This window comes from Haemaphysalis longicornis, unplaced genomic scaffold (genome assembly GCF_048455015.1).
Source record: "Haemaphysalis longicornis isolate Haplotype H1 unplaced genomic scaffold, Haemaphysalis longicornis Haplotype H1 scaffold_9, whole genome shotgun sequence".
Taxonomy (NCBI): Eukaryota; Metazoa; Arthropoda; class Arachnida; order Ixodida; family Ixodidae; genus Haemaphysalis; species Haemaphysalis longicornis.
In genome coordinates, this window is record NW_027526460.1 from 169,405,044 (window position 1) to 169,432,472 (window position 27,429).

At 49.0% G+C, this 27,429-nt stretch overlaps 1 protein-coding gene across 3 annotated transcripts in view; it reads left to right on the top strand.

Moving 5' to 3' along the window:
* LOC144152516 (uncharacterized) overlaps positions 1-27,429 on the top strand; it is a 143,771-nt gene that overhangs the window by 9,775 nt on the left and 106,567 nt on the right. For 2 of the 3 annotated variants that reach the window (XR_013319182.1, XM_077683808.1), the window contains exons 2-3: positions 7,263-7,830; positions 16,129-16,211. Coding sequence is in view for 2 of the 3 variants with exons in the window: in XM_077683808.1 (XP_077539934.1) it covers positions 7,270-7,830; positions 16,129-16,211 (644 nt within the window). In the remaining variant the exon portion in view is untranslated. The remainder of the gene's footprint in view (positions 1-7,262; positions 7,831-16,128; positions 16,212-27,429) is intronic. The other variant, XM_077683809.1, reaches the window with a different exon arrangement.

The following is a 27,429-nucleotide window of genomic DNA, read 5'->3' on the forward strand; positions in this document are numbered from 1 at the left end:
CACCACGGTCCGCTTGCGTTTGAGGCGGCTGACGTCCATCTCTTTTGAAGTCCCTCCTCCCGGGTGTCGGCACCAGAAAATATTGTTGTAGTTTTTCTTCTCTCTTACTAGCTTGCAGATAACTTGCCTAGCGGCATAATCTATACGAAAACAAGTTACCGCTCTTCAGCACGTATCGTTACGGGGTGGCGAGGCCACGCGTGCAGGAGCCCAAAAACAGAAGGTGCTTCCACTTTGAGTTCCGTTTTCAGACTGACTTTATTGGCAGAATCGAGAGAGAAGGAAAAGAAGTGTACATATAGAAAAGAATGGGGAGGGTGACTGCAGGCATCCACCGCCACGCAAGAGTTCTTTTCGGAGCAGGCGGCGTGGGAGAGTCGTCTTCATTTCACAGCGTTCACTCACTGCGCGCACAACACACACACACACACACAAACCAACCTAGCAGGTCGCAGCCCAGACATAACTCTCGTGCGCCGGCGTCTTCAGGGAAACAGACGTCCCTCGAACGGGTCTCCCCGAATTCCGGTGGCCGCCCCGAAGAGCGTCTGCGGCGATCGCACGAGGTGTCGAGTGACGGGGCCCAGGTGCTTTACGTGACCCGCTGGAGGCAGGCAAGCCTGTGTGATCTTCGTCTGCGTGTGGCGCCGACGCCTCCTCGGACTTGTCTCTCGCGTTGTCTGCAGCTCCTTACAATAATACAACGGGTCGCACCGAAGTCTTGTTTCCTCCACTTCCAAGCATGAGCTTCCCAAAGCCAGACAACTACTCTCGTTTCCTTGTTATCAGATCTCTTGATGCAGCCCACCCTCTTGTTTCACAATCAGTATTTCTGATTACCTTGACGGAATAATTGGGAAAACCTACAATGCCAAAAAACAATGCGCAGGTGAAGTCCTTGTTGAGGTGAAAAACCAGCAGCAGGCAACCACACTTCTTGGTCAGATTATTCGCACTAAAAACCAGTGCAGGGACGAGGACGGAAGAGGTGACAAACTAGAGCGCTCTAGTTTGTCACTTCTTCCGTCCTCGTCCCTGCGCTGGCTTTTAGTGTGAATAATGTGCACCCAACTAGCCCAACGTCAGGCCTAAGTAGGGTATATTTCTTGGACATCAGGGTCACACCCCCACCGCAGCCTGAATAGCTCTCTGAGCCAGATCTCCTTAACGAGACAGATGCCGACCTTCTTGAAGGTTCAAAGGATCAGGGCGTCACAGCCGTGCGCCGCATCACGATGCGCAGGGATCATAAGATAATCCCCACGAAACACATTATCCTGACCTTCAACTGCTCCTTGCTTCCTGAGCATATCAACGCAGGCTTCATTCGATGCTCCAAGTGCCAGCGGTTCGAGCACAGTACAACCTCTTGCCACAGCAAAACAACCTGTGTGAAATGCGCCGCGCAGGACCCAGTCCACCGACAACTGTGACTCTGACAACCTCACATATGCAGACTGCAGGGGCCCACATGCGGCCTACTCCACGAAATGCGAGAAGTTCCAAGTAGAAAAGAAAATAACCAAGCTCAAGGTCACGGAAAGCATCACCTTCCCCGAGGCGCGGAAGAGGTTCGCCTCTTTCTCCTGGCGTCTGGTTTCCACAGGGAGCCAGTTCAGTGAGTCTGACCTGGTGCCACCCCCGCCCTGCACCAGTCACCCCAGTGGGAGCCGTTCCCAGCGGGACCGGTGCCGCTGCTGCCCTGGAGGCTGCTGAGGACATGGGCTCCCCCCACCTGCCCATGCCAGTGGCGGGTCACACGAAGGGCACCCGACGGGGTGCCAGGGCCAGTTTGTCGGGCATCTGACGACGAGGTGGTCACTCTTGCCTGCAGCGCAAGTCCCGGAAAGCCCCCTCCAAGAGTACAAGCCCCAAAAGTACTCCAGTAGCTCCTAAAATATCCATAATGGGAAGAGAAAATATTATTCAGTGGAACTGTAGAGGCCTCCTTAAAAATCTGGATGATGTCCATGAGATATTGCATTCGAATCAGCCAAGTGTGATGTGTCTTCAGGAGACATATTTAAACTCGCGACACAAATTTCTTGAACAGCTACATGTTATTTAGAAAGGGCAGGGTGGTACGTCTTCAGCTGGTGTGGCCATCATTGCCCGGAAATCCTTAGGCTTTCACCCTATCCATCTGAACACTGTCCTTGAGGCTGTCGCAATTCGCACAATTATATTCAACAGGTTAATAACAGTATGCTCCTTCTACGTTCGTCCCGATCACGGGCTATCGAGGTTTAAGTTTGAGGCTGTGATAGACCAGGTACCAGAACCATTTCTTTTATTAGGAGACCTCAATGCTCATAACCCCCTTTGACTCAGTGGCTAAGGCGTTGCGCTGCTGAGCATGAGGTCGCGGGTTCAATTCCCGGCCGCGGCGGCCGCTTTTCTGATGGAGGCGAAAAGCAAAAATGCCCGTGTGTACGAGATTTCGGCGCACGATAAAGATCCCCAGGTGGTCGAAATTAATCCGGAGCCCTCCACTACGGCGCGCCTCATCGCCTGCGTTGCGTCGGCGCGTTAAACCCCACGATCAATCAATCAATCAATAACCCCCTTTGAGGTTCTTCCCGCGTGGATGTTCGAGGATGCCTTATTGAGAAGTTTCTAACGTATTACGAGAGCTTGTGACATTATCTGGCCGCGCTAAGAAGCTTAGTTTCGCCTCCTATCTTATTCTTGCTCTGTGGTTCAAGCACACCAAAGCCATGGGAAGGCGCATTCGCCGTCAGGCCTAAAACAATAGCTGGAGGTCCTTCTTAACTTCAATAAATTATTTCACCGATACAAGGAAGGTTTGGAACAGGATAAAAAAACTAAATGGACAAAGCACACATGGCTTACCCCTTGTCAACACCACTGGTGACACCCTAGAGGACCAGGCAAATGCATTGTCACAACACTTCGAACATGTCTCAAGCACATTTATACACTACAAAAGTCAGCTGAGCGGAAGTCCATACCTGACCACAAGCAAGCAAACGACTCCTATAACTCTCCATTCTCCCTTCACGAGCTCATGACTGAGTTGGCTTGTTGCAAGTGTTCGGCGCCAGGTGCAGATAACATTACGTACGGCATGATCAAACACCTTCATACAGATACAACCAATACTCTCCTGTTTTTATTTAACAGAATATGGCGTCCTGGGCACCTTCCAAAGGCTTGGAAACAGGCTATCGTTGTGCCACTGCTAAAACAGGGAAAGCATGCATCCTGTGTTTCAAGTTATCGTCCAATTGCCCTGACCAGCTGCTTGTGCAAGCTGTTCGAATACAATGGTATTCTTGACAGCTGCCAGGCAGGTTTTCGGTCGGGCAGATCAACAACAGACCAACTTGTCGCTTTTGAATCCTGTGTGAAAAATGCCTTTGTTAACAAACAGTTTTGTGTGTCCATATTTTTTCATCTAGAAAAAGCATATGATACTGCCTGGTGCTACGGCATCCTGCGGGACCTAAAATGTTTTGGTATTTGTGGGAATATGCTTAACACCCTTGATAAACTATCTTTCTGAATGAACATTCAGAGTGAGGGTTGGGGCTGCAGTATCTGCACTGTATATGCAAAAAAACGGTGTTCCTCATGGTGGAGTACTTAGTTGCACACTTTTTATAGCTAAGATGAACACACTTGGAAAAGCCCTGCCTCGTACCATTTTTTACTCCAATTATGTGGATGATGTCCATATCAGTTTCCGGTTCTGTAACCTGTCTATCTGTGAACGGCAGTTACAACTTGCCACAAACAGGCCTGTAAAATGGGCCGACGAAAATGGCTTCAAGCTAAATCCTCAAAAGCGCACATGCGTCTTATTTTCCAAGAGGCGTGGTATTCACCCTGAGCCCACCATCCAGCTCAGTGGAGTAGCTGTGCCTGTGAAGAAGGAACACATGTTTTTAGGGATTGTGCTAGATGAAAAGCTGTCATTTATTCCACATGTAAAGCTACTCAAACTGAAATGTATAAGGACAATGAATATCCTAAAATTCCTATCCCACCACTCCTACGGCGCAGATAAGGTGTGCCTGCTGCGTCTCTCCGACAGTTTAGTGAAGTCGCAGTTGGACTATGGGAGCGTAGTATACGGGTCAGCTTCGAAAACTGCTTTAAAAATGCTTGACCCTGCTCTGCACCTTGGGCTTCGCCTTTCGTCAGGAACCTTCCAAACGAGTCCTGCACAAAGCCTATATGGGGAAGGGGACCAGTGGTGCCTGGAAAACCAGCGCTTATACACAGACCTATTGTATGCTGTGAAGACAACATCCATAAAAAATCACCCTTCTTCATTTATTGTCCATGACACTCATTTCTCAGTCGGCCCTCTATATCTATGCTTTTTTCGTTGAGAGTGAAAGTGCAAGCTTGGGAGCTTGGGATTTCTTTTAGCGAGATTTGCAACATTTCGATTACAGACCGTGTTGCTCCTTGGGAAATGTCCCCGGTTTCTTGTGATATTTTAGAGCCATTAACAAAAGCACTGCACCAAGAGAACTCATCTTGCAGCACTTCCTACACCTATGACACAAATATCCTTACACAACGTTTTACACAGATGCCTCCAAGTCCACCCATTCTGTGTCATTCGCTGCACATGGCCCAAACTTTGCTATCACAAAGACAATGAACAAAAATACCAGTATTTTTACAGCTGAGGCACACGGCGTTTTAACCTCTGTGGAACACATTACAAAAACCAGAATACAGTTTTATTATTTTTACAGACTCCCTTCATTCAGGAAAACCGAGAAACTTCAGTTTAAACCGTCTTATAAAATCCATAATGTCTCTAAAATTGACTGTAGTAGTGCTGGGTACCTGGGCACAGCGTAATTTCGAGCAGTGAAATTGCTGACCAGAATGCCACTGTGGCGGCTCTCCGCAGTGTTGTAGCTATCCCACATGTTCCCTACCTTGACATGAAGCCACTAGTTCGGAGTATACTTCGGAGGCGCTGGAAGGTACAGTGGGACACACAAATCGAAAACAAAGTGCACATTATAAAACCACACATAGGGAAATACAGCACAACACAGAGAAACGGAACAGGTTCACAGAAATATCAATATGCAGATTAAGAATAGGTCACACACTCTTATCTTTTGAACGAAACCCCACCACCAGCTTGTGAGAAATGGGGACGAAGACTGACAGTCCTGCACGTATTGACTGAATGCTGGGCATACCATGACACAATGACACTTCCCCGAACTATACCCTTACACCCAGGATTGTTTTTATCTGATCAACCCCCGATCAGAAGTGAATGCCTTCTAGCCTAACTCGCTAACATTGGATTTTTAGCACTCATATTATACCATGCGTGACATCAGGGCCACCCAATGCAAATAGTGAGGGTGGTTCTGAGCGTTTTCATAACATGCCAGGGACGTCACGGCCATTCCTGTTATGTTATGACGTTCCCAGCCCACACGTAAACATTGTCATTGTTACCTCTCATCTTATTCATCTTCGCTTTTTAGGGCAAGGGCCCCTTACATCCATATAGACACTATTTTTATCAAGTACAACACAATCATCGCCATGGCATTTTAACAACAAATGTGACAAAGCAAACATTGTCTTGGCGCTCTTTGGCCTCAGACGCCCTTGTGCCAATAAAATATACATAGTAGTAGTAGTAGCCACACCCTGGTGTTTGGTTGGTCAGCTCAACAGAAATACGGCTGCAACACAGCTACGCGCATTCCGGCAGTGAAGACACAAAGCAACTCCGGCCCCGCAAAGCCGTCCAGGAGAGTCGCCCGTGCGCTTCGGAGGGGGCCGCAATGCTCTCGGCTGGTGCGCCACCCTTGAGGAAGGACATGTGCGCCCCGAGAGGCCCGTTCATAATTGGGCCAGGTTGGCCTTGCCCGTGGCTAGGCTGGCCGTGTGGGCGTGCGTTTCTGAAGATGCAGCGCCACAAAGTGGGCAGCACGTTGAGCCTGCACGGTGGGCAAGTTTGTTGCAGGAAAAGAGGCAGCTGGGTGCAGTGATGTGCACTTGCAGTTCACATCTTCACTTCTGCACGAACTGCCATGCCATGCAAAAGTTGCTACTTGGCAACAGGGTAAAGATGAGACGAATATTGGGCGATGTATTTGCATGGATGCACTATGTTCAAAGGGCATGACAGCTCGAGCTGAGCCCATGCCACACACTGCTTCATCCCCTGGCGCCGTTTCTGCTTCCCGTAACCATGCGTATGTGCGCACAGTTGGATGAGCATGCACTCTGGCGGCCAGTGTCCCAGTGCGGGGTCCCACACTCCCAGTGTCCCACACTCCCAGACGCCTGTTGGCCAAGCCCAGCTTTGCCTCTGCACGTTGCCCGACTGCGTGCGTGCGTGGTGGGACCTTCGGCGGCAGAAGTCGCTCAGGGCATGGGGGGGAGCTTGCCTTGTGGCGGTACGACTCAAGAGGAGACCAGCGGGCTACTTGTGGCCGTGGGCGCTTGCAGTGGGCCGGCTCAAGGGGGCCCTGGCTGACCCGATTCTGGGTGGAAGCGGTGCTCGAGACCTGAGCAGAGCCACACCGTTGGGAAAGGGGCCAGACAGGGCTGAAGGGGTGAACTGCATGTCGCCTGTGGACGGCTAAGTGAGGCAAGGGATCGTTTGGCAGTGGGAGGCATCGTCCACTTGGGAAAAAGGTTCAGGTCTAGACAGGGCTGTGTGGCAGTATATGAACGTCTTGCAAGTGGCAGCAGGCTAGACTTCCCTGGCCACAGAGGCAGCTTTTCTCATTGCAAGGGTGAAACAAGCAGGCGTTGTGGAATTCCCAGCTCACAGTCTGCATTGCAACCCAAGTGTTTTCCACAGGTTAAACCCTGTATTTGAAATTGGCAGCCTTTGCTTGCCTCTTGTTTTGCAGTCAACATTTGGTGCTGTTTGCTAAAGGAAGAAGCCAGCTGGGCCAGAGTGCACATGTGGGGCAGCCACCTGTGCAATCAGAGCAGTTTTCCGGGGCCGTCGTAGTCATGCGGGAAGAGCAGTTCTTGAGGCGGCGTCGTGGCGGTAGCTTGTCCATGCTGTGTCATTTGCACATGAGAGCCATTGGGTGTGCGGGGGTGAATTGTCAATAGAGGTTGTAGTGTGACATCAAAGCCGAGCCTTGAACCACACCAGCCGGGGTACGGGCTCAGTCATAGTGACGTGGGCGTGCATAGTGCGCATGCCCGTAGTGTTTCAGTGGGTGTTGTTCAGCTTGCAGTTTTGTCCTAGTGCCAGTAAAGGTCACAGTGCTCCTCGTTTGCAGCAGTTCAATGCGGACGCCAGCTGCCAAGAAGCGCTCGCAGCCACGGCGGCGACGGCCGGTGATGTTTGGCCGGAAGCTGACACCCAGCCTGAGGAAAATGATGAGAGCCGGCCGCGTGGCCAAAGGGAGCCGAGTGCCGAACCTGTGGACTGTGACCTCCACCGACCCCGTCAAGTCACTCGCGACGGCAGCGCACAGCGCCACCATCCTGTCGCAGCGCTTCAGGCCGAGCAGTCGGTTTGCCGTTGCGAGCAGAGAAGAGCCTGGCCGGGGCGCTGCGGGGGGGGAAGGGTCGGAGGAACCTGTGCAGTACGGCCAGGGTGTCTCGCAGGGCTGCAGCAGCAGGCGCAGGCAGAGTGTTCCCGCACCAGAAGAGGAGGAGGAAGGGGACAGCAGCGGTGAGGAGGAAGGGGTGGAAGACCTCTCCGTGGACGAGAGTGGCAGCGAGGAAGAGGGCAGTGGCGCCTCAGCGACAAGCGACTGTGCGGACGTGCGCAGCCGGGCCAAGGTGTTCAGGACGCTCCTTGCGTCCAGCAGAGCGGGCTGTCCGGCTCCAAGTGACCAAGGGGTGAGTGCTGTCCTCTCCTGGGAGTGTGGCCCGGTGGTGGTAAGCGCAAAGACTTGGTAGAGTGTGAAATTACTGGCCACTTTTGCGTCTACAGGCACCCAGCTGTTGCAGGGGAAAACATTTTTTCGCGCCAGATTGCTGTTTGCGTCTGTTTCAGGCAAGATAGAATAAGTAAGAGAGCCGAATTGGGCGATGCGGTGAAGGCATTAGCGCCAGCATGGAAGCACCTGGAGGCAGAGAAGTAGCGGAGAAGATGTATTGGCACTTGGGAGGCGGTGCAGGGGGCATAGAAAGTAGCTGGACAAAATCAAGGGGAACGGCAGCAGAGGGCATTCTTCAGAGGTGGTCGAGATAGTAAAACGTGCTGAATGCCTCCTCAGGGACACTAGCAGCTCTAGTCTTGTGGGCAAAGGGGAATGGGTCCTAGTCCACGAAAGGGGCGATAGGAAAGTTGTGATAATTGTCCCACCTACGTTCCGCTGCATCCAGGGTGCTCACTGCTGAACAAATCGCGGATTAGCCGAATGGCATCCACCTTGGGGACTTGCTGGAGTCGTGACCGGGGAAGAATCGGGCTTTTTTTTTCCTGCCACAGAAAATGATTGATGCTAAAGTGTAAGACATGACATGATAGAGAAAGGATAGGGTTTTCTAACAGTATTAATTTCGTATAACAGATTTATGACAAACATTGTCAAAAAGTTATCAAAACAAAAAAGTAACAAAAAAAAAATCAATGCTGCTTTGCAGAGTGGGAACATAAAAAAATTGAAATATATACACTTTGATTACAAGAAGCTTTTAGAATAAGACTGCTGATAATAATGAGCTGTGCCAGTACAAAAGTTGTACAAATATACAAAACACAAAAATATAAGCACTAGTGCCTATCATGCCACTGTGCGAAGCAGTTTCTTGATGCGGTGAAACAAAGGTTGGCTCCACTGCGCAGCCGGCACCAAGTGGCCTCGCCCGAACAGTTTTCACCCTGTAGGTAAGAGCTGTGACCCTGAGAACAGGCCATATCTGTTTGCATCAATGCACGGCACTTACCAGCGGATACCAGGGCGGTTTGACGCGCTTTCGCCGTCTGTACTGAAGTCTGCTGAATCAGTCATCTTACGTGTCTGTGCTGCTACCATTATCCAGAATGCAGCTCAGGTTCATCAGAATCTGTCAAAATTCGCCATTCCCGTGGAGCACTGGTAAGCGGCATCAACGCTGTAACTGAAACCATATGCGCTTGACTACGAAGGAGCTTTAAAAAGCAAAACAACTCTAAAGTGAAACTGATGAAATACTTTTTGGATGTTAACTGTCCAGAAGTGCTCGGAGAGTGTCAAAACGTGAATTTGTATTCATCGATAACATACTGTCGATGGGAATCACAAAAGGGCTAAGGGGAGCTTCTCTACATGGATCACATTCAGCCCCTAAAGCGTTATGGCCCAAAGGCTGTTCCACTGTGGAGAACACGGCAAAGCTTACCATGAATCTGGCTGCTGAAAGTTCTGTCGCCCTGGAGCCATGGCGGAGCAGCAAAACCGTGGAAGCCTACGTGGGAATTCAGAACAAATGTAGCCGCACCATAGTCCCTTGTGCGAGACGGAGGTTTCAAATGGGGAAATGTATCAAACAAGTTGCACAGCATCTTCAGTGTTGTTTGTAAAAAGTGGTTGTGGAGCTGTGCTGAGAGTTGCTGGACAAGGTTGCGATTTTAAAGAGCAGACAGCATGTATAAGGCCGTCACAACAGCACTGATCCTGCTTACCGAGCAGCAGCGTGATTCTGTTCCTGATTTCACATGGCTGTCTTGTGCCACATAGAAAAGGAGTGTTGGCGCTGAGAGCCCCAGTCACGCTTTGTAGTGCGCTGACAGTGAGTGTATCTTCCATAATGAAAGATAGATTTGTTAGGCACACCGGTCCGAGAAAGGACTGCTGCAAGGAGCACAAAGCACTGCAGGGTCAACCGGCCAAGATTGGGGGGCCCGAGCTAAATGTCGCTTCGCTTTGAGGGCGAGACGGGCCCCACCCGTGTAGGCTCTCTCTTTCTCTCGGAGGGACACTGACTAGGTGTGCACATTCAAGTCTGGAGTCCCAACCACTCTGGGTTCGTTTGACAACATTGTTTGGTAGAAGAATCAATCCAAAAGGGCTGTCCTCCTCTCTCCAGCCTCCCATGACGTTTCGCGTGACGCTTACTCGAGCAGGCTTGGCTTGACGGCGCCCACTGAGCGTGCACTCAGTTAAGACTAAGCTACGATAGGATTTGTGCCTGGGAGAATGTGGCTTTAGTGGATTAGTTTTTAGACTGTATCAAGCTTAGTAAAGTCAGCTGAGTCAAAGCAGTTGCACACAATGCGGGTTCGATTCCTGGCTGCTGCGGCTGCTTTTCTGATGGAGGCAAAAAGCAAAAACGGCCGTGTGTACGAGATTTCGGCACACATTAAAGATCCCCAGGTGGTCAAAATTAATCCGGATCCCTCCACTGTGGTGCGCCTCATCGCCTGTGTTGCGTCGGCGCATCAAAACTCTACAATCAATCAATCAAAGTAGCTCCACACAAGTGCACATGCAACGCTTCGCTGACCTCACTGAACTGGACCTGTAAGCTGCATATGCCTGTGCAACTGGTACACCAGTACTAAGTCTAATTGCAAGTGGGAGAAGTCACCAGCGGTAATGTACGTACAGGTGCCGTGAAAAGTAATTGGAACACTGCTTTTCTAAAATTACAGAAATTTCTTCTTCTGGGAACTGCCTGGCTGCATTGGTGTTTGTTTAAAGGAGTCTCCCCTAATAAACAAAGCTTCCTGTAAACCAGTAATAGCTGTCATAAAGGCAGTAAGGCAAATATTTTGTGCTATTTACAAATACTCGTTCAAATTACTTATGAAGGCAGCTGTGCCAAGGAATTATAACCAACAGAAGCTTTTATTGTACAGCGTAAGACCAAGGTGCGGGAAGCATTTCTTGTGCAGGGGGAACGAGCACAGTGGTCACTTTTCCTGCCTAAGGAATGCAGTGGCCAGTGATAAGACATTCGTGGGGATTTGGGGACGCATTCCTGCACACGAGATATTCAATAAACGCTGGCTAAGCTGCTCGAAATGCTGTGACGCTAAAATGTATGTAGTGCATCGCAACAAGTTTGAATCTTCGTTTAGGCGTGTTTTTTGGCACAAAAGATCTCACCGGCGTTTTTTCCGTCACGGAAATGACATCGCCAGAAAAAGTTCTGTTGATGCGGCTCCGCCCGGATTCGAGCCAAGAACTCTCTCGCCACAACAGGAGGTACACAGCGCTATGCCCACTGTGCTGTGAATTCAGGTGCAAGTAGGCCTACGAACGTGCCGTATATCTTTCCCACTACCTCGTTCATTCAGGTGGTTCTGTTGTCTAGGAGAGGCGAAGCGAATCATGACAGTTGGTGCCTTGATGCCAACGTCTCCTTGTACGTGGCATGCGAGTGACTTGAGGCACCCTCCACCACCTACTGCTTTCGGTTTCGGTTCGGCTTCATTTGCATGGTTTTCAAGGGGCTGTGATTCCAGGCATATTTACGCAATGCAATCCGGTGCATGCAATCCAGTGTCTAGCGTTCATGCATCTAACGATGCCATACCAATGTAATATAATAGCGATGTGCAAGTTCATATGGATGCACAATAAACATTTAAACGCTCCTTTGAAGGCACATTTCACTTTCATGTTTTACTGATTCCTATGAAGCAGGCATCAACCACATTTTTTAGGTTGATTCTTTTGTTTAGGTTACGTTTGCTATACAGCCGACCCTCGATAATTCGAAGTAGCTCAATTGGATTTTTTGGTTTATTGGAAGGGCAGTTCCGGTCCCAGCAATTTTACATGCAGTTCAGTAGAAGGAATCGCTCGATAATTTGAAGCTAAACCCAAAATATAGGTTAACGGGAAGTTGTTTTGAATGAAAAACATTGAGGTCACCATCATTTCTCGATAAAATGGAAAGATTGTAAGTGCCAAAACATTACCGTGCCCTGTGCTATAGCGGCACCATCGTGCCTGAAGCAGTGCACAGTCGTAAAGCAGCAGGTCAGCTGAGACTTGCTCCTGTGTATGCTCTCCTCTCTCCCTTTTCAGGCCCTTCTTTGTTGTGCACAGCTCCTCCGTGTGAGCAGTCAGCATGGCTTCAGGCTTTGAATTAGCCATCAATCTGAACTGTCAGGGCAAACTGTGTCACATGCTCAAAATAAAGAAGAGAAGTGGGCGATGCTGTTATAGTGCTTTCTGTTTAACGTGAAGTTTGGTTGGTTCGAATTTTTCTATGGTTGACTGCACTGCATTCACCATTTTGCGCTGCAACCTCCGTTGCCCCACGAACGAGTTGGCAGTTTCTGTGTGGACTGACACTGACACGGTGTCAAGTGCTCGTTGGCGTGGTGTTGACTGAAGCAGCGAGTGCCTGCGGGCACAGGGCTAAAGCAGCCGACTCTCGGAATAGTGCGAACAAGCCTCTTGCGCCTCAGGGACGAGCCAGGAAAGCTTTAAAGACGAGGGCGCAGTGCAGAGGGCGTTCTGTCACGGCTTACGCCTCACCTAGTGGACGTTATGATTCCAAGCTGGCAACGAGGCAGAAATGTGGCACGCCGATTTCTGAGATATCAAGAATGCCCAACCAACAATCAGAGTTACTTGATGTAGGAGTTGCGAAACTCCCCGTAGGCCCCATGCATTAAAAAGTGGCCGTACGATTGGTCCACTGTTTTGGATCTTCCCGTACAGTGGCGCCATCTGTTAGGGACAAAATAAACTATACAACGTCGTCATCGCTCGACGACCTGGGCAAAAAATCGTAGTTGGGTGCTTACGTAAATTTGTAGCGCCTTGCAAGTGTTTTATACGCATTCAAACCAAGAGTAGTAAAAAAAATGCGGCCGTGTGGTCAGCCAGATGCGTTATCGCCTGTGCATTGTCGTCTGCTGCGTGTCATCTGCGGTCTTTCGGCGGCAAAGAAAGTTAAAAATTCGCTCCCACGGCTTTACGCAAGCTTGAAAGGATTATTTAGAGCCGCTTGATCAGCTACTGGATTACTTGTGTCATAGAGTGTAAGAGTGACAACTGCAAATTTAGTACTTCAGGTCGGACCTGTGTTGTGCCGGAGTGGCCGCACAAGTGGCAATCAGTCAAGGCAGTTGTGCAGACGCAAAAACAATCGCAATAAAAAACCGCAGTTAAGGAAGCAATAAATAACTTAGGAAAGTACAAAAATAAAGAATTATGTACGTTTAAAACAATTTAATGTTAAATTATCAGTTTGAATAATTACTTTGTTTTTTTAGATAGTGTGTGCGGTGGCGCCACCGTACGCACGATCCAAAGCAGGGGGGGTCCAGGTGCGGGCCGTTTTTCGAAGCAGAGTTTCACAACTGCCTACATCAACAGGGTTCGCACAGGTCCTTGAAAACCTTGAAAACCCTTGAATTTAGAAGTGTCAATTTCAAGGCCTGGAAAGTCGTGGAATTTTTAAATGGTCCTTGAAAACCCTTGATTTTTCTGGAGATAACCAATGGCCCTGTCTTTTCGCAAAATTTAAAGTGTTTGTTGTGGATTTTAGGTGTTAAAAATGTAAATAAACATTGTAACAATCAAGTTTCAGTGTATTGCATGAAATAACGAGTTTGGTGGATTATCATTCTTACGAGGCAACATTGGGAGCAGCATTCCTCAATAGAATCCATGTCCGATACAATCCAGTGAAAGCCGGCTTCTCTTCTCTATCTTGCATGTTCCATCTAGTCTGTGGACGGCCTTTCATTGCATTTTTGCTGTGCCTCATACGCTCCATCTGCGTTTGCTTTTACGTGCAAATGGTGGACGTGTACATAGTTCATCCTGCCTTGCAGCAACACTTGCTGATTTAATTTCAGCTCATACTCTTGCTGACAAAGCAGAAGGCGCAGGCAACATTTTGAAATTTTGAAATCAAACAAAGTGCAGTATTGGGCGAGTTGGTTATCCATCATTACTAAACAGCGCTCGTCCTGTGTACCTCAGCTATAGTCCGTGTTTTTGTTGCGCTGTTTAGTAATGTTTGAAATCAAACAGCCTCAGCAAAACACCAAGAAAAAAGAAAAACCTCTAAATGCCAACTGTGAAATAAAAAATAAAGCTGGGGGAGCATTCACGAACCCGTTAGCGCCTATCTAAATGTGCACTAATGTGCTTAGGAATTGGGCAACAACGAAATTTTGCATTGTGTTAAAGAAATTATAAATAATCCCTGATAAAACGTTAGATGGGGCCTTGAAAATGTGTTTTCTGGTCCTTGAAAGTCCTTGAAAACCCCTGAATTTTTGCTTTTGAAGCCTGTACGAACCCTGATCGAAGAGCTCTGACCAACAATAACGCTGGACGCCGAGCATGTTGTTTCACCGAAGCAAAATTGAAGTTGATTTGAACTCCAATGTTGGACATCGGCCATTCACATCACACAAATGTGTGCCACTGCTGTTAGTTGTTGTGGCCACCGCAAACGTTAGATGGTATTGTTTCTTCTCTTTCAGGCTTTCATAAGTGATGCAAAGTGTGTTTATTTGAGCCAGTACATGCAATGCAAACAAAAGCGGAAGTTTGACACATTCCCTTCAGTGTACCGTAGAGGGAGAGGGAGGGATGATGCATCGTCATCATCCTCATAGCGGGAAAGGACGAGACGAGACTGTGTCGCCTGGCCTTGCCAAGGGGCCCCCCCGACGTCCCCCTTGTTGCGAACCAGGCTCCTGCCGTCCCTTGTTTGCTCCCCAGCCACCAGTGCCAGGCTAGTGGAACGCCCTCACCGTGGCTCTGCCTCGGCTGGGCCCCAAGGGTGCGAGGGAGGCCTTGCCATCTGCGGTCGCATTGGATTGGCCGTCTGGCTGCGGGAAGCCCGTGTCACCCCGTGAGGCACCACGCCCTGTGAGCAGGTGTGCCCGGCTGGCTGGCTGTGTGCGTGTGCTCGCCTCGCTGGTCGCTCCCTGCTCGCTTGCAGGGCTTCATGCCGGCTGCGCTCCTTGTGAAGAAGTGCTCACCCAGAACTTTCAGTCTGCTGGACTGCGAGGTGTCGTGCTACGGGGTTGTTCTGGCAGGCGGGGAAGAACTGGATGTGGGTGGTGCAGTGGCGTTCACTCTGCAAAGTATGGGCACTGAACGAAAGTGGGACAGTGAGCCAATTGGCTTCATGACACAGGCGGGAGCAAGTTCTTCTAAAAGATGAGGGGGTCGTTGCATGAGACAAACACAGTTTATTTCGCAAACATTTAGGGAGAAATGAATCACATGTGGCAAGAGTTAAAACAGAGTTGCAATTTACTCAGTGGAAGTTGTTTACTCACTGGAAGTTACTCATTGGAATGAGATTCCATGTTATACCAAACTAATAGTTCAATGCAGGCCCGCTCCGTGCGCTGAACTTGGGACACGTGCGAAGGGTTAATGTATCTGGATGGCTCGCCAGGGTTTTCTATTATTTTTTCGATGGCTCAAAAATGTTGCTTGCATTTGTGCTATGATTAACACGAGTCGGACTCCCTCTACCCAAACATTCATGTGAGTGCCTTTGACCATCGACTGAAAACACTGTTTTCCAGGAAGGCTTTGTTGAAATTTGCTCGTCTTGTTTGATAGGGGCATTTTCCGTCGCAATATCTTGCTCATGTCTACCGAGCACCTGCTTGTGTTGTAAGTAACTGCATGCACGCCTTCTTTTGTCGTGCATTCGCGGAGGCAAGCATGGTTTTGGCCGCACTGTCCAGGTTTTGCACCACGTGGCACAAAAGACTCGCCCACAAATGAATCGCGAACCTACCAGTCAGAGTGGAAGTGGCACCAATACCAATGGAGCAGAAGGCCAAGTTTTTTCCACCAAAGCAATAAGAGCACCCCTGGTGAGCAGTGGGGGTGGCAGTGCGTTTGTCCGAGCGTCCAGGCGGGTGAACCAGATGTGGCTGGCCCCCTGTGGCGCTGACACTCGCGTGCTCCCCTTAACTGCCTGCACGAGAGGCCCTTGCCGCCTCCTTCCGGTCCGCTCAAGCCACTGGCTGCCCTGTCACTTGGCCTTGCTGGGCTCGGGTTTGTCCGTCGTCCGTCCGTGACGGACGCTTCCCACACGGGCGAAGGTGCCACGCTTGTGTCTCTGAAAAAGGGTTTCGGGAGCCGTGCCGGCACCGCACTGGCACAGCGCATTCCCGTGGGTGTCCGTGATGTGCGCGGGCCCCTTTGTGCTGGCTTGGAGTGAGCGCCAGGCTCATGCCTGCCTCATTTGTTTGTGGCCCCCCAGGGGACGGATGAAGAGGAGGGCAGCGAGGATGGCCAGGAGAGCGACTGCGAGGAGCCCGAGGAGGAGGCCGACCGCCACTTCTGGTGAGCAGCCACAGGGGCAAGGGCGAAGAAGGACGCTTCCGAGGAAGGGTATCCCGGGAAGACTTGCACTCGGGCACAAAAATCTGATGTCCTCCTTTGTGGAGGCGAGGTAGGCACGCGAGCAGACCGTTGCTGCCTTATGCTGGCGTTGCTGTAGCGTGGAATACCGTGGGGTTCTGCACAAAGAAGGCAGCCCCGGGGGCGTTTTATGCTTGCATCGGTGTGGGCTGGGCCGTCTGGGACGCTCCAAGCGTTGGACAGTAGGATAATTGTGGCCCCTGGCGGAAGTGCCGCTGGGTCATGGGCACTCGGGTGTACACCATTGCCGCCAAGGGTCAGTGACCAGCCGCCACACAGGAGTGACTTCTCCAAAAGCTGCGTGAACAACTCTCAGAATCAGCCTTCAAGGCTTCCACTTTTTACTTCACACTTGACGCCACTGTGTGCTCAAGATCACTCAGGCATAAACTTGTGAAAGCACCACTGGAGGCTGAGGGGCAGTTTTTATCTTCTCGGGGCCTGCCTAGGGCCCAACAGCAAGTGAGCTCTTTTACGAGGCCACCTTGGCTAAGCCCCACTGCTATTAGCCAGCGCAGACCTCAACAGCAGTAGCAAGCACATGTGGTGTTGTGGTAATGTGTTCTTTCTCCTCTTCCTAAATGGGGCTTCAAGAACTTGCAGCTCAGTCTCCAAGAGAGGATAAATGCAGACAATGGTGTTGCCTGTTGAAATGTTTGCAATGTCGTACTTCAAATTGGTTTCCAAATTGTGGGGAGGGGGACTTGGCAGATTTTGTTAAAAAGCACATCACAAAGGGTAACGTTTGGGTGTGAATAAGTGAGTGTTTTACAGCCACATCTTACTATCTTTTTAGCTCTTTCATGATCATGCTATTCAAATCGATCACTGGTGATCGGTGCTTTCTATTGCCGGTTTCGATATGTTGCAGTTGTTTCTCACGCGCCCCAGTGGCTTGTGTAGGCACTGCCTTTATTCTATCGGTTTAAATTTTCCTGCTCCAGCAACATTGAGATTTTTGATGGCCTTTTTGCGGCATGCTTTTTCCCTCCTAAGCAGAAGGCGCAGCAGAAACAGACCTGCTGACACTAAATTTCTCGCTTTCGGATTAAGGAATGCCTATTGGTGCAGTAATTACAAAAATCGAACCAAAAGCAGCCACCCACCAGTTAATTATAATTATAATTATTATAATTATAATATATATTTATTATATATTATATTATATAAATATTATAATTGTAATTAATTATAACGCATTTATTCCTATCAGTTTCAAATTCAGTCGTTGCGCGCCAAATGGCCGTTCAAATGCAGGACGGACAATGTGACGTCACGGTTTTGTGGCTGCAAGAACTGCTGGTGCTAACATCAATCAAAAATCCGTGACGGCAGGGACGTTTGCTGCATCGTCTGATAGAGTTGCACATGGTCCGCACTCCCCTGCGCAGTCGACATGTTGTCTGAATCGTCAGACTCGGATGAGTCGCTGCCACCAGATGGACGGGCGGAAAGAAAAAAAGAAAGAAAGAAAGAACAACTTTATTTGGCCACAGATGAGGCAATTGGGCCGGCGACGTCTTCGCCGTCGTCCGTTTTTTATTATCACTGCGGCTCGAACCTGTGCAGGCCATGATTGCAACAGCTTGTCGTCACTCTTCCAATCAATCTGATTGCAGAAAAGAAGTTCCACATGCGAGAAAGTAGGTGTTAGTGAGGTGAAAAATTGTGCTAGGGATGGCTATCAGAGCTGATCTTAAAAGCGGCGATGAGATATTTGCCGCGATGGTAAGCCTACGCTGACCGGCAGCGAAGGTTCGGTGGTCCGACCCGGCACCGCGGTAAGTAAGTTCATGGTCCTGATCCCTTTTCACTCAGGGCAGGCGCATCAAGCGCCACAGGAAGTTCGAACATATGTTTGTACGTATGCAGGGGTGAGACAGCTGCGCATATTGCGCCTTTCTGATACAATTCCATTTTCCTGTGCCAAGCTGCTCCAAAAGCACGAAAGTGGCGAAAATTGCGCCAAACTGCTCCAGAAGAGCCTCAACGGCACGGATTTTGATGCTCATGTCAGTTTCGGCGGGGACGAAAGCCTCCCGCATCCCGGTCACCGCTTTTATTGTCGGTCAATCGCAAACACAGAAATGGCACAAATAGAAAGACTGAAACGAAGCAAGCGATAGCTTCGAAAACTCGATTCGCTTCTCGTCCGGGTTCGCTGAAACGGCCTTCTCGATTAGGCATCGCTGCAGCAACAAACATGGCCGCCGCCTGATCTGGCTGCTACCAACGCGCTCACTGCTCAGTGCATATCGCCGATATTTTCCCTGGTTTATTTTACGCTATCAGCTGGGTTCCAGTCTATTCATTCTATCTGTTGTGGCTCTGAACAGTGACGTTAACGCGGGGATATGGTTTGAGATTGGTGCCAGATTACGGGAAGTTGAGCGGCTCGAAAAAAAGGTCATTGAAATGTGAGGCCTACGACTTTGGCGTGGTTTGTCCTTGAATGCGAAACGCGGTGCGCGCGTCTATAATCGGGTTCGGGAAGTGAATTTTTTGGCTCGTTGTGCTGTTGTAAAATGCTGAGTTGTTGCTGTGCTTCGAAGCGCGATCGCGAGCCTCGGGGATGGAACGGTCGACACGAAAGTTGCGAGCTGTGCTGCGGCGCTGCGACCTGTCCAGGCAGCGCCCAACAGCTGCAGGACTACACAGTTGCCATAGAACGCGACTATAACACTTGATGTATGCCAAGTGAAATTTAATGCCAAAATCTAGGTGGCTAAACATTAACGCTACTTAAATGACCATAGGGTGAACCTGCGCCCCGGGGACTGAAACGGGTAGGCTGGTTGGGCTATGCGACCGTTAGCTCGAAGCTGCTCAACTGTTGCTGTGACTACAGTCGTTCGTACAACGCAGCCTGGGATTACAAAAATAATAATGTTAGCATTAAAACAGCAAAAAAAAAAAAACGCCACAATTGCGGAGCCCTTAAATTTGATAAGAGTTTTAGCAGTCCGTCTGTTCCGCCGTGTACGAAGTTACCGTGCTCACCGGGACTCGTCTGGGCACTTGGGCATTCGTAGCCGTAGGGGGATTAGTTCCGCGGACCTGCCTTCGCCTTGTCCGTGCCTCCCCGCCCTTCCGCGCGCGCAGGCGCAGACCGGTCCGGTAAACCCGGTAACAAAGTAACCAACAGAACAGACGGACTGCTAAAACTCTCTAATGTTAACGGCAGTTTTGTTGTCAGTGTTGCGTGCAGGCACAACACAATATCACCAGTTAGGAAAAAGGTAGTGCAGTTAGTACTTTGTGATACTCTTAAAAACTCTTTCAGGTAAGGCTGTTTGAGTGTTCTGTGTATTCAAAACTGATTGAAATGTGCACTTGACCCTGCAAATTGCTGAAAAAATGAATTTTTAAGCTCACAGGACGATGTATTAAATGTCTCTAACTGCTCCAAATCAAGATTCTTCTGCTCCAAAATCGAAATTTTGCTGCTCCGAAAAGTGCTCCCAAATCTGTTTGGGCTGTCTCACCCCTGTGTATGGGAAAGTTGCACTTCATAAAATTGTTGCCACCCGTGGTGTGGCGTCTGGGATAAAGTATCTGCACCAGCACTGCTAGAATTTCCTGGCACAGTAGTTTTCTTTCGGAGGGTTGCAAGCTGGGCTAGTTGGAAAGACATTCTTGGATGAAACCAGCGCGAACTCAGACGAAGACGAAGGATGTCAGTTGAGGACCAGAAATCAGATGAAAACCAGCGGCTGTCCTTATGGTACACTTCCTTCGTCTTCGTCTGAGTTCGCGCTGGTTTTATCTACGAGTTTTCTTTTGCCCCGTGAGGAGGCACCACGGGGGTCAGAGTACACAGCAGTACACAGTACACACTCCCGTCGAAAGCTGGTCTCAGCACGGCCGGTTCGGTTGTGGCAGAAAAGTTGGTCCACTTAGCTCTGCACTTGGTCTATGCGGGAAATACGGCGAGTGGGGACCTTTTCTAGACTTCGGCAGTACTGCTCCCAATGTCGTCGTTTGGTCGTCGTGTGGTGTGCGAAGCTTGCTGCTCTTTTGTTTTTTTCTGAAACACCCGTGATTGCCAGGCTGTCGGCTAATGTCGTCGCTTCCTGATGTTCGTCGTTTAGCTTTGGAAATTCGTGGATCACATGCTGTATCGTCTCGCTCTGCGCTCCGCACAGCCGACATGTTGGGTCCACGCCGAATAGCTCGTGTCACCTTTGCTGCGCAAGCAGGGATCCCGGGCGTGCCTGGAACGGCAGGGCGCTGTCTCTGTCGCCACGGTAGTATGGCATCGCCGCGGGCTCTTCCTTATGTTTGTGGGGCTTGGCGAGGCTTTGCTTTCTGGAGGCCGCTATCAGGGGTGAGATAGCTGCGCATATTGCGCAGATTTGATACAAATTTGTTTTCCTGCGTGCTCCAAAAGCTTGAAAATTGCAAAAATTGTGCCAAACTGCTCCAAAAACAGTCTGAGAGCCAAGGATTTTAATGCTGCCGTCAGTTTCAGTGGGAAAAACTGCTTACTGACAGCATAATTTTCCAGCATCCCCCCGGGTGAGGCTGTTTGTGAAGGTTTGATTGGTCATTCAATAAAAAATGCAGAAAAAATTCCCCAAAATATTTTTTTTTAAAGTCCAATGTATGGTTGCACATGTTATATTCTGTGAGTTTTTAAAGTTTTCCCATCAGCAAACATTGCACAGTCCTGTATAAAAAAATGCTTATGTGTACTGAGGCGACAAACTATCCGGAACAGCATTACTTGGCGCCCCCGTCTTGGTGTGGTGAAGATGGGAAAACATGGCCGTGGGGCGAACCAGTTGCTCATGGTTCAGGCAGAGTGCTCTTCGCCGGGTTCTACCATGGTTTTGGTTATGGGGGTGGCTGGGTTTACATTCAGTCATTTGATCTGTTGCGGGAAGTTGTGCGACTCGAAAGACGGGAGTTCATCAAAAACAATGCGGTGCTCGCGAATTCACCGTGTTTCGGCCTTGAGTGTGAGGCACGGTAATTTCAGCATTCACATGCTAATAAAAATGCCTCAAGATTGCTTAGTTTTTCTAGTTGATATTTTCAACAGCCTAATAATTTAAAAATAATTTGTAAAAAGGTAGTGCAGTTCGTACTTTGTGATACTCTGGTAGAAAAAAACTTTATTGAAAGGCTGTTTCAGTGTTATGTATGTTCAAAACAGGTTAAAAATTGCACTTCCCCCTCAAACTGCCGAATTTTTTTATTTTATTATTTATTGGTTCCTCAAGGGCCCCGGCTTGGGGCATTACATGAGGTGTGGGCGTACACACGACATAGGGTAACATCGCAAAACATCATGGGCATGTTTCAATGGTTCGCCTGAAACACTGGGAATCAATGATAAGGGCGGTTTCGGCAGGCAGGTCATTCCAGTCTCGCACAGTGCGCAGAAAAAAAGATTGCTGAGAAGTAGTGGTGCGGGCATACTCAGGATACACCACATTAGGATGGGTGGTGCGTTCTTCTGATGCGCTGATGCGCTGATCATCGATGGGCAAAGAATTGAAAAATTTGTGATAAAGACAGAGTCGTGCAATTTAGCCGCAAGATACAAGTGTGGAAAGATTAAGCTGGGTTTTCAGGGCGGAGATGCTTGAACCACGGGAGTACTCTGAAAGTATAAATCTTGTTGCGCGATTTTGGACGGATTCCAGAACATTAATGAGGTTAATTTGGTAATTGTCGAAAATGGCATTAGCATATTCAAGCTTGGGTCGGACAAAAGTTTAGTAGACAAGAAGTTTAACAGCAGGAGATGTGAGGGCAAGATTACGGCGAAGATACCCAAGCAGCCGGTTCGCAGAATTGGCAACGCTGTTGATGTGAGTGGACCAAGTTAAATCAGATGAAATATGCACACCAAGGTATTTTAACGAATCAGAAGTTTGGATACATTGATTGTTAAGGGTATAATTGGATAAGATGTAATTGCGGCGACGCTGAAAGGATATTAGCTTCGTTTTAGAGACGTTTAAAGACATAAGCCAAGTGTTACACCAATGTCGGATGCGATTAAGGTCATCTCGAAGAGCAGAGTTGTCAGAGCTGTTATCGGACGATAAATTACACAATCATCTGCGAAGAGACGAATGCCAGAAGAAATACAGTCGAACCCCGCTACAACGAACGCCGCTTCAACGAAATTTCCGCTTCAACGAAATATTTCCAATTCCCCGTCAGCTAGCCATAGAAGTCAATGCAACAAAGTCTTCGCCACAACGAACCATTTGTCAGGCTTGCTTTCGCTTCAACGAAATTTTCGATGATTTGGGCTGGGTTTGAACAATTATTTGACAATAAAATAAGCATAGCGCCAGCTATCTGTAACTTTTTATACATTCAGGACGCTTAGTTTCACCGAAAATGCGCGTTGCGACCACACCGCCACCCAAAACAAAACTAAAAATAACTCATAGGCGCACGCCATTGCTTGATGGTGATAACGATGTGGCTGGCCGTCTTTACACGAGGCGCAGGCCCGCTTAGCCAAGGCCAATCCGCATCTAGTTGAAATTGCATGAATGTGCTCCGCTGCTGGCGCGGTGCCGTCATGTATGCGTTGTGAGCAGCTGTCCTTGCCGTTTTCCTTCTACCATTCTTCATAGCCAAGAGCGAAAATCATGTTTGCACGTTTGGTCTTGAAGCCTAGTCATCCTATCTTAGTCGCGAGCGCGCGGTCCTGTTAAATACAAGCGCGCGCGTCTTGCCTGCCAAGGTCAGCAGCTGCCGTGCCCTGTCAGAGGATAAGATAACGGCACTGCTCCTGCCACAAGCGAGAGGGGGGCTTCCCACGGCCTAGCAGCTATCTGCAAGTAATCAGCTCGGTGGACACGCCTTGTTGTACAGCGATACGTTTTGCGCCTGCATATCTTCACCCCCCTCCGTAACGCGTTCTTTGGGTGATGAAAAAACAGATAACCATTGGTATGTTTGTTATCCGAATAAACATGAGTTATTGCGCGTCACTCCTTTTTCTAAACATTGTATTATGCTGCCAATGTTGCGGAAACGCACGGGGCTATTTTTCTGGCCTTTCCGTGGTGTGTTGGGGCAGATTTCGCCTCAACGAATTTTCGCTTCAACGAAATTTTTCGCACGTCCCGTCAATTTCGTTGTAGCGGGATTCGACTGTATTAGAAGCCAAATCATTGATATATATTAAAAACAGAAGAGGTCCCAGGACTGTACCTTGTGGTACGCCTGAGAGTACTGGTGTTGATGATGATGAATGATAATTAACATAGACAAACTGCTGTCGGCATGTTAGAAAACCGTGGATCCAGTTAACAACACGCGGGTGAAGGTTTAGGGATGGCAATTTTAGTAGCAGGCGAGCATGGGGAACTTTATCAAAGGCTTTCTCAAAATCGATAAAAATTACGTCAGTCGGTATATTGCGATCTAGACTTGAGTGGATATCATGCAGAAAAAGAGCGAGTTGCGTATCACACAAATGACCTTTACGAAAGCCGTGCTGGTTTGCATGAAAGAAATCCACAGATGTTAGAAATGTAGAGCGATGTGTGAGTATAAAACGTGTTCCATCACCTTGCAGCAAACGGTAGTGATAGGAATTTGGCTGTAATTACATGGACATGACCGAGTTCCATTTTTATGGACGGGGATGACCTTACCTGCGCGCCAGTCGTGTGGTACGCAGCCGGTATTTAAAGATTCTTGAAAAATGAGCGACAGAAAAAGGCTGCAAGTGTATTTAGTGTTTTTTAATACCTTGGCGTTAATGCCGTCTATTCCTGTAGATGACGAATTTTTTAGCGAATCAATTACTTTTACTATTCTGTGAGGTTCGAAAATGATGTTGTTCATTGGCGGGTGCGCAAAAGCCGGTACATCAGGAAGGTTATTCAAGGGTTCAGTCGTAAAATTTTCACTAGAAGTTGCATTCAGGGTATCAGGAACTTCGTTGTCGGGAACTGGAAAGCCAGAGTCATCGCAAAGGGCTATCAAATTAGATTGATCTGGATTTATAGTTTTCCAGAAGCGCTTAAGGTCGGTTTGGAGCATAGAAGGTAGATTAGTTGAATAAAAATTGCGTTTCGTCTGTTGCATTAGGGCGTCAAACTTTTGGGCTGCACCATAGTACTTTTCGCACGTGCAACTACGGTTAGATTTTTTGGCTGCTCGAAGGAAACGCTTCTTCTTATTATTTAAACGTTTTTAGTGATGCAGTAAACCATGGGGAGCCCACTCGCTCCGTTATTGTGATGGTAGGAATGTAAAGTTGTTTTAAGCGTTGCAACTCTGTCTTAAAAAGCAACCAAGTTGATTCAAGAGAGCGTTGTGAGAAGCCAGTGGAGAAGCTATCAAATAATGTTAGCCCCTCGTTTATACTGTTGTAATCACCTGTATCGTATAGTGTGAGAATCTTCTTTGTTTTTTTGCTTTTACAGTGGAATCTCGGTCATACGAATCTCAAGAGACGGCAAAAATGTTCGTATCACCCGAAAATTCGTATCATCAGAAAACGATGATACAGGCGGCGGCAACGGCTCTTGCCGTGAAGAGGTGCAAGTAGCTTCAGCGACCGCTTGTAACCTTTTGTTAAAACGCAGCTCAGGGTTTACACTAAATTGCTCATGCGGGAAAGGAGCTCACAGTGTGGGAGAAAACTGTGCTATAAAATCCAATCCGCGCCAGATATCCGCAGAGGTGGCCCAGCCAGCTGCTGCGAGCGTTTCGAAATTGCCGCTATGAGGCACACGTCTCCCCATTGGCACAAGTCGTGAGGCTTCTCCCACTGTCGTTCGCGGCAACCAATGTTGGCGGAAACCGAGGCAGAGGCTGACGCCGGCGCGCCGGAGTGCCGGCCCGAATCGTCAACGCGGGAGTCAAAAAAACGCGCGCTCATCGTCGACACAACGTGCGTGCACCAACCGCGTGCGATTCGTGCGCATCGGCGTTGCGCGCGCGTTGACGATTTCGCCCCCGCGACAGATTCTGCCATTCTACCTCGCTCGGAAAATGACGCCCGACGCGCGCGGCAGTGGGAGGGGCCTGCTCTCTTCATGGCGGCAGTTTGAAAACGCTTCGGACAGCCCGCTGGCCCCGCCGCCGGAGATGTTTAGGCTTACCATGCTTGCGAATATTTGATTGGCGCTTTTCCTAGCCGCGCGGACGATGCTTTATAGTGTCGTTTTCGCCCACATTATCAGCTCCTTTACTGTGCAAGCAACTTCATTTGTTCCTTAAGTGGCGTCTTAAAGAGCGGTCAGAAGCGGTCGGTCGAGCTACCCGCACCACTTCGTGGCCGGTGACGCCGCCATGTTGGCGCCGCTTGCCGTGCCGCGCGCAGCATGCAGATTCACAGCGTAGCGTTTTCATGAGCAGAAAACACTCCATGCGGTTCACACTTCAACATAATTGACGCGAAAGTGGCGCAGGCAACATGGCAAGGCGACAACAGGGTAACTAGAGCGTGGGGTACCTAAGAAGCGAGGAATGCGAAGGCAAAATGGCGAAGGTATTTGCTTGATTGGGAACGCTTGATTGCCGGGGTTTATTAAAAAAGTGTAATACAAGAAAGGAAGCTGGAGGCACCCGGGCTGCAGCCAGCAGAAACGAAAGGTACAGAGAGAAGAGATTGTAGCGGGAGATAAAAGAAGGGAGGGAGAAAGACCAGGCGTCGAGAGGGCAAAACGTTCTGTTCGTTCGGAACAGCACCTCTCCTGCTGCTGTTGTAAGCACCCCAGGATTACCGTCAGCGGGGGAGGACTAATGCTTTTGTGCCCGCGCGCAACCAAGGCTGCTCGGCCGCACAATGCTCCTGCCTCCCGTCCACGCCGCAGTCGTCTGCTCGCGACTCGCGTGTTCGTATCACCCGCACCGGAGTGGTAAATACGTACGGATCATCCGAATTTTTTTACATTGCATACAATGCATTTTCACCGGAGAATTTTGAAAATTCGTATCACAGCGAAATTCGTATCAACCGAATTCGTATCACCGAGATTCCACTGTAATTATGTCGCAAGAAAATGTTGTGTGTACAGCCATGTGATCGCTAAGGCCACGCAGGCAAGTGACAGGGGAAAAGTTATCAGCATGGGTGGATAGAACGAGGTCGAGAATGTTGGAAAAATGATCTGTAATGCGGGTTGCTTGAGTCACCAGTTGAAACAAACAAAATGTTACGCAGACATTTACAAAATCACTATCGGCGCTATTTTTTGATAGCGTAGATGCAGGATCGGACCAGTCAACAGAGGGGAAGTTACAGTCGCCAAAAAGAAGAATCGGGCTGTTTGGGTATTTCGCTTTTAGTGTGCTTAAGGCGTCGTGAAGTAGTGACGTAAAGGAGCTGTCGTTTTTAGGGGCAACAAACACCAATTAGGACGCGTTGATGAGTAGCATTACAACTGAGCCAAATCATATCCAACGGAAACGAAATTTGCACGGGCGAACAACGCAGATTACGGTTAGTGGCGATAAGTACACCGCCACCGCGGGAGCTATCAGGTCTATCTTTGCGAAATATGTCAAAATTGGCTACGGACGGCAAGATTTCACTGTCGTTGACTGACGAATATAGCCACGTTTCGGTTAGTAGAAGAACATAAGACGAGGTTGAACTTAGTAGACTGCACAAAGCATCTCACTTGGGGACAACGCACCTGATTGGTGGAGTAGCCAAATACATAGGTTTTGTTATTTGCAACAATTTTTTCATGCCGTAACTTGAATGTAAGGTTTTGGGCCTTTCCAAACTCAATGAGGCGTTTGCGGGCGAGGCCCGTGCGCGCTGAAAGATCTTGAGCGACGCTGTAGTCCGAGCCTTTAAACTTGCTAGCCACGCTCAAGATCTTATCCTTATCTTTGAAGTGCAAAAACTTCACAACAATAGGCCTGCACTTGTTGAGTTTCGTTAGGCTCCTAAGGTGACATATTAAATGTCGTGCTCCAAAGCAAGGTTCTTCTGCTCCAAAATCGAGATTTCGCTGCTCCAAAAACTGCTCCCAAACATGATTCAGCTGTCTCACCCCTGCATTAGTTTGCTCGCACTTGCTAGCTCTTTATTGGCAATCTGTTGCCACTTTTGTTCAGATTTAGCTTCATGTTTTGTCGAATTTCGGCCCTACTTCGTTTCGAGGCCGGTGAGCCTTTTTATCCAGTCAGTTTTCAGGTT